Source organism: Syngnathoides biaculeatus, chromosome 12 (genome assembly GCF_019802595.1).
Source record: "Syngnathoides biaculeatus isolate LvHL_M chromosome 12, ASM1980259v1, whole genome shotgun sequence".
NCBI lineage: Eukaryota > Metazoa > Chordata > Actinopteri > Syngnathiformes > Syngnathidae > Syngnathoides > Syngnathoides biaculeatus.
In genome coordinates this window covers 8074138-8080725 of record NC_084651.1, presented here as the reverse complement: position 1 = coordinate 8080725, position 6588 = coordinate 8074138, and the positions used below count along the sequence as shown (strand labels likewise).

General features: G+C 41.7%; 1 protein-coding gene across 4 annotated transcripts in view; it reads right to left on the bottom strand.

Annotated features, from left to right (window-relative positions):
- The window catches only part of rgs7a (regulator of G protein signaling 7a), a 71410-nt gene continuing 64822 nt past the window's right edge, over positions 1-6588 (bottom strand). For 3 of the 4 annotated variants that reach the window (XM_061836327.1, XM_061836326.1, XM_061836329.1), the window contains 4 exons: positions 6356-6542; positions 6053-6142; positions 1445-1479; positions 1-876 (listed from right to left, as the gene is read on the bottom strand). In XM_061836327.1, coding sequence (XP_061692311.1) covers positions 1459-1479; positions 6053-6142; positions 6356-6542 — 298 coding nt within the window. In that variant the 3' untranslated portion in view covers positions 1-876; positions 1445-1458. The remainder of the gene's footprint in view (positions 877-1444; positions 1480-6052; positions 6143-6355; positions 6543-6588) is intronic. The other variant, XM_061836328.1, reaches the window with a different exon arrangement.

Below are 6588 nucleotides of genomic sequence, written 5' to 3'. Positions count from 1 at the left end.
GAGGGCCGACTTTAATAATACAAGTAAGTAAAAGTGTCTTTAAATATGGTATAAAAATAAATGCAGAGAGGGGGAAAAAAAAAGCTAGTTATGTTTTACATCAAACAGCAGACATTATCCTCCAGTTTTGGATGGGACTCTTACAAGTGTGATAGAAATCAGAAACCAATTATGTGCTCATTATTGTAGTGCAATAACGTAATGCAAAGCAAAACAAGTAAATGCACACTAAACATTAATATGTCTGTATTGTATATTCATTCTGCACAACACTTTCCCGTAGTCTTTGACCATATCATGTAAAGCAATGACATTGGCTAGATTCATCATTTGAAGCTTATTTATTGTCTGTGTGTTTTAAGTTACTTTCTTCCCAGCTCTCTCTCTCTCACTCTCTGACATCATTAGTTTTACCAGGAAGTGTGAGAAGGCCTTAGATCCAGCAGTGACGATGAAAAAGCACTGAAACAAAGCCGGATTTGGGCCTTTTTTGTTTTTTGATGTTTTTTTTTTTTTTTTTTGCATCTCACCACGTGTGGCAGCATCCTCTCAAGTCCAACGGTGGTACATTTTTTTTTTTTTTTTTTTTGTGAGTGTCTGTGTCTCCCCCTCATAATTTCTTGAATTTTGTAATGTCAGTTATTGAAAGAGGAGGAGCGAGGAGGACGGCTCCAGCGGCTGGTGGAGGAGAGGCAAACAGATCGGGCCCGGCACGCTCCTCATCCGGTGCGGGGCGATAGACAACGATGATGGAGAGATGGCATGGCTGCTCTCCATAAGAGTGAGAGAGAGAAAGAGAGAGATGATTTTTTTTTTTTTTAAATTTAGCATGATGGCACACGACTGCTCCGCCACTTGGATCCACGTGTTCTTCTCCTACAGTGGAAAGAAACCCAAAGATGTGGAATGAAAAGGACCAAACACTGTTAGGGAGTTCATTACATTCAGCAGAGAGCTCCAAGTGTGGAACACGAGCTCCCTCTTGTGGTACCTGACAGTCACCAAATTAAATGCAAATAAAACCAGGACTGCACAGCCAGCACTTTTCAAATAGTCCATTTTTCAAGTCTTGTTCGAATGTCTAACTTTGAACCATTTAAAAACTCTACGGTCACAAAAATGACAACGCTGAGTTTTTATTAACATTGTCAGTGCGGAATTAAATATTATATGATTGTGGTTGTGGTTTGCGGTACTGTATGATCCCGAGAGCTATTTCTAATAATTTGGTCACCACAACCACCATAGTAAATATTGATAATCTACTTTCAAACACCCCAATCAAAATCGACCGTTATTGTCTTTGTAAAGGTCACTTGTTTGCTATAATTCTGGTATCGGAGCACAAGATAGTGCAGGTGTGTGTAATTTTGACTGATGAATTCATATTTGTAATGAGAATAAGTATAGAAAAAGAAAACAGAGTTTTAGTTGAAGGCCTTACCTGGAAAACAGATTTCAGAAGAGGTTCTTACTCTTCTGTAATGAAAAGAAAAAGACGGTTCATTGCTTTAATGAACATGTTAGCATAGCATAACCCTAACCCTGTGGCAAAAATAGCTAACTTCCACGTCAAATCAATACAAAATTTGAAATGAAAGAATTTCAGTATAAATGTCATGTTTAAGTTGTGCAAAATGTTCCAGCAAAGCTGCAGTAATGGTATAACAGTACATAATATATATACATGCCTGTGACTATTATCATATATTTTTGTATATGTTGCTGTACCGTTTGTGTTCCGATATTAACTCATTCACGGCTGTTGAATCCAAATATCTTGAGCATGGAGGACTGACAGTGAATTGGTTGGTTATATAAAGATTTATATTACAAATCTGATGCTTTTCGTTAGCCTGTTTATGGCATTTTGCATTATGTGTTACCATTAAGATAGCAGATAAAGTGATTTGTAAGAAGAAATGCCTTTGGTAAAATATGCAAAGCTTCTAATTCTCTGTGCATTTCTTTGTCTCATAAACTTGATCTGGAGGGTCAAAAATCAGGTTGAAGCAAGCACGCAGTGCTCCTTTTTTTAAAAGAACTGCTTGCTATCCGAAAAGCTACACATTGTACGTATATAACGAGTGTTGTCTCGGAGCGTTTTTACAAGTCTGGGTACGAGTATCTGCACTGACAATGGCATCCTTAGAAAGGACTACTAAAGAGAGCTGCAGGTAATTGAACCAATACATCATCTGGTATTTGTAGTTTCCTCAAATTCTGCTGAAAAGACCAAAGAAACCCTCTCGTCCTCATTAGCGAGACTCCATTTGTTTTTTTCCCCCAATTTCAAAGCTCAATGGCAACATTCTCTGTGCAAGGATCTCAGGCAGAAGCTCCGAAGACTAATTAGAAGCTGATTAATCGAATGACGACAGCCTGACAATTCAATGTTCCTCCTCATTGTGGTCTACATGCCAGACAGGCCTGATGAAGCACCCCGTCGTCACCACCTGAAAGGAAAGTCTTTTAATAAGCGGCGTTCACCCCCCCCCACCCCCAACCTTTGCAACTCATCGGTATGACTGATGCGTGGGTGCTTCTTTGTTTACCGCGTACTTAGATTTGACCGAGTCTTTGCACATTTCGGCAAGTTCGACTTGTTCACGGCTGTCCTCTGCAATTGTTATATGCGGCAAGGATAATATTATAATTTGTGCGCACATCGCGCTGTCTCTTTCACAGGCGCTCGCGCTGAACTCTTCGTGAACCTCTGTGAGGTTTATTCACGAATCCGAAGGGGGTGGGGGGTGTGGGATCAGCGTATGAAAGGATTTCACAAAGAAACAACACCCAGCTCTGATTTTGTTCCGGAAGCCAGGGGGAAAAACACCAAAACAAAAAGGTACTTTTTTCATTTCTTGAAAATGTCTGACAAGCTAAGCAATCTTCTACGTGAAAATGTACCTGCAAGCTTCCCGGCCCATGCTAAAGTTATAGCTGGCGCGACAACTTCAAGGACAATTGACCTTTCCGGCCTGTCAATCACTCGTACAATAATCGCCAATCAGATCGCCGCATTGTCTTAACACACCCCTCTCGCCATGTTGTCCCACAAGCAATGCTAGTTGTCAGTAGCGTGCGCTTGGAAATGTTAATGTTACGAAGAAAATGGTCCTCAGATTTGCAATTCTGATAAAATATATCCTGCTAGGTTACGAGGGGCCCTGTTGATTCATTTCCCAAAGCCGAAAACACAGTTGACGAAGTGTCTACGATGGATTAAGGCTCGCGGAAGAGCGCGCGTACAACTAAATGTGGACAATATCAACAAACACAAGGGTGTATGTTCGAAGGTAAGCGAGGGACAAGTATCTTATTATTATTATTATTATCAGTGCTTTATACATTGCAGGAGAACATCTTTCACTTTGTTAGCGTATCACTGACCTGCTGAACGAAGTGTGTCATATTTTATGCCAAAGAGTCGCGTTAGTGATACGTAAATGCGCGATTTGTCTATTTGTATCACATCAGACTTTTAAGACAGAGCACTGGGCTCCATTATGAGCCAAGTAAAATGAATACACCCTCTCAATTATAAAGACTACAATCATACTACTCGTGATCTTTCCAAGTAAAAAGTACTCACCCTGCTTTACATGCGCAGTACGATTCCACTATTTTATCCTGTTGGATTTCAATATGAAGCCTGTGAGGCGTCTAACTTTTTTTGCATCGATCGCCAACGTTTGGCTGTAACTCTGAAATTGTTGTCCTCCTCCGTCCAAAATCTTAATTCCGTGTACATATCCTTGCGTGAAATAGTTGAGACCTGTCTGTAGAACTCTCTTGGACAAGTCTGACGCATTTGGCAAAAACAATACCGCAATATTATTTGGGATACGCGATAGAGAATCGACTTCAAACGTGTTCTCTTCACTCGCCATTTTGGAAGCTTGTAGGACATGGCTAAGGGGCGGAGCTTAGGATCGCCATAGGAAAGGTCAATTTAGCCAGCCTAAAGTCAGAAGAAAGTCGCTTCAGGAAAAGACACGGAGATTAATGATTCTCACACTTAAAGGCGACAGTGAGTAAAATGTACTTTTTAATTGCTCGCGTACAAATAGTTGGGCCTCTGGCGAGCCTGCACACCAATAAGTGTGAAGTTACACAACCAAATGAATATTTTACGCGTCTATTTCTGAATAGGCACGTGTGAGCAAGCTGTTTTTGGCTAACTTATGTAATAACCACCCCCACACCAAGTTTCACAAAATAGTGTCAAACATGCACCAAAAGAGTTCTTGCCGGTAAAAATGGCACTCCTTTCGGTTCAAGCTACGACTAGCTTTAGCATTATAGTCCAACAGGAACAGGAGGAAGCTAATGCGACCGGCGCAAACTGTTGCACCTAAAAGGAGAATAAATTAGCACCGGCGTTGTCAACAAACTCAAAAAGGCCTTCAGGGTAATTAGTGCAAGGTCAGTCGCATATTTCACCAACCGCTGATGTGCGAGAATCTTAACAATTAGCCCGTCAGCGCTTATCGGAATGTTCAAACTGTGCGGTTGCTTTGGAAGCTGTTGTTCTCATTAAGTATGTAAATGTATCTATTTTGGACAGCGATCATTGTGTGATATCAATATTTGGTCGGCTGCTGGTTGCTCCTTTTAATAAGATGTTTGTGTATGCCGTGTGTCTGGGGTTATTCTAGTCTTATTGCTTGTAAGTATGTGTTTCTGAGGGAATTTCTATCATTTGCAATTTTTTTTCAAAGTGGAATTTACAACTATGTAAATGTGATTTTTTTCGGGGGGGGGGGATTTTATACAAAAAGTTGCCTCCATGGGTGTTTATACTACAATGCTTCTGTATCCGTTCACCTAGTCACAACACCCTAGTTCTGCCTCGATCGTCATGGTAACAAATGCTGTATTTGCCTCTTCGACAGCAAGGCACAAGTTGAGCAATGGCTCATTTGGATTGTTCATGAAACCAGATTTTGTCTCCATCTGCACGCAAACGCTTTTGGGTCGTCTTCGTCACTCACTGGCTGGAATTTACCCCGAAAATGAATATCGTTGACCTGATGTGAGTTTTCTGTGTTGACCAAATTAAGCGCGCTTTGAAATCTGGTATTGGGACAACATAGAGGCGCGAGCGACTGCACCTCCGGGTCCGCGCCGGCTGCGCGTGTCGAGGGATTAGCCGCAGCGGGCTTAAAGTGTGATCCAACACGCTTGGAAAAAGCTTGACTGTGCGTACCGGGAGGGCAGCTTTTGGCATGTCGCGCAACGATGAATGGGGCTAAAAAGCGCTAAAGCTAGAAAGCTAATCAACAGCATTGTGCAAAAGCCTTAGGGCAGCAGTATATTAGATTACTGTATTAGTCTCTAGACAGTTTCCTAGTTATGTAACTAGTAACATAATATCAGGAATCACTGCTCAAATTACAGATTTCCGAGTGGGCCTTTGTGAATTCAGCATTGCTTGTATAGATTTTCCATCAGCTATGCTGTCTCTAACACCAAGTCAAAGTCCAAAGATTAGTAATCCTCACATATTTGATTACTCGGTGGAGTGAAGTTCTGCCTTCACAAGGGAAAATGCTGGTATTGTCTTTTCGAGCCTTTGCGTCCCCCCCGCACAATCTGGGTTACACAAGCCCGAGTGCCGGCCCTGGTCATCGCGATTGGCCCAGCACTTCACTTGCATGAGTTGGGACCACGCACCCTAAAATGCGCTAGAAAAAAAAGGTGTGTAAAGTTTGCTATATTTCTAGATCCTTGATCCTAGCATGTCACAGGTATGTGAAATATGAAGAAACCTGGAAACTGTTTAACTTGTGAGAAAGGGACGATGGAATAAAAAGTTATGTATTTCTAAGTGGTTATTTGTAGAAAAGTTAAAAAATAAAGAACAGCTTGTCAGCTGGTTTAGGGCATTTATAAACTTATCTTGAGCACTAACTCTTTATTTAGGCCAGCTATATGGAAATATTTTTGGGCATATTTTGTACATGATCATAATACTGTCTGAAGTAAATTCAATTCAAAATAAAAGATGAAAATAAAATAACTCCAATCCAAATGTGACTGTAGTTACCTTCTTCTTGGCCTGCAATAATTCCTGGTAGGCACTGGACCGAATGAAGCGGCTGTAGGAATCACTCTTCATCAGTTTGTAGATGTGTTCCTGGAACGCGTGACAGTAATGCATAAAAACATCAGACGCGGGTGTCGCATGGTGTTTACGCCGAATAGCTTCACAACCGAGCCGTGACTCATCCGTAAGCAAAGGAAAAAAAAAATGAAGTCGCAGCAGAAGACCTCTTGGCAACCGGCCTCTTATTCATTTCGACATTATGGATGCACGCAAATGCAGGGGAGCACTTCAGAGTCCGCGTACCTGTGCGTCTTCAAAGGCATAGCGTCCTGGGTCTTTGACATTCTGGGTGGTTTTGTCATAGCTCTTAGAGTCCACGTTGATGGCGCTGGGTGCGCCCGGAGCCAAAAACTCCTGCCAAATCTCCTGAACCCGAGTTGGGACTTCTCGAATGGGGCGCTTCTTCAGTTCCTGGACCGCTAGCCAGAACCTTTCAGATGTAGGACATTATTAAATAAGACAAGAAGGTGTATCGT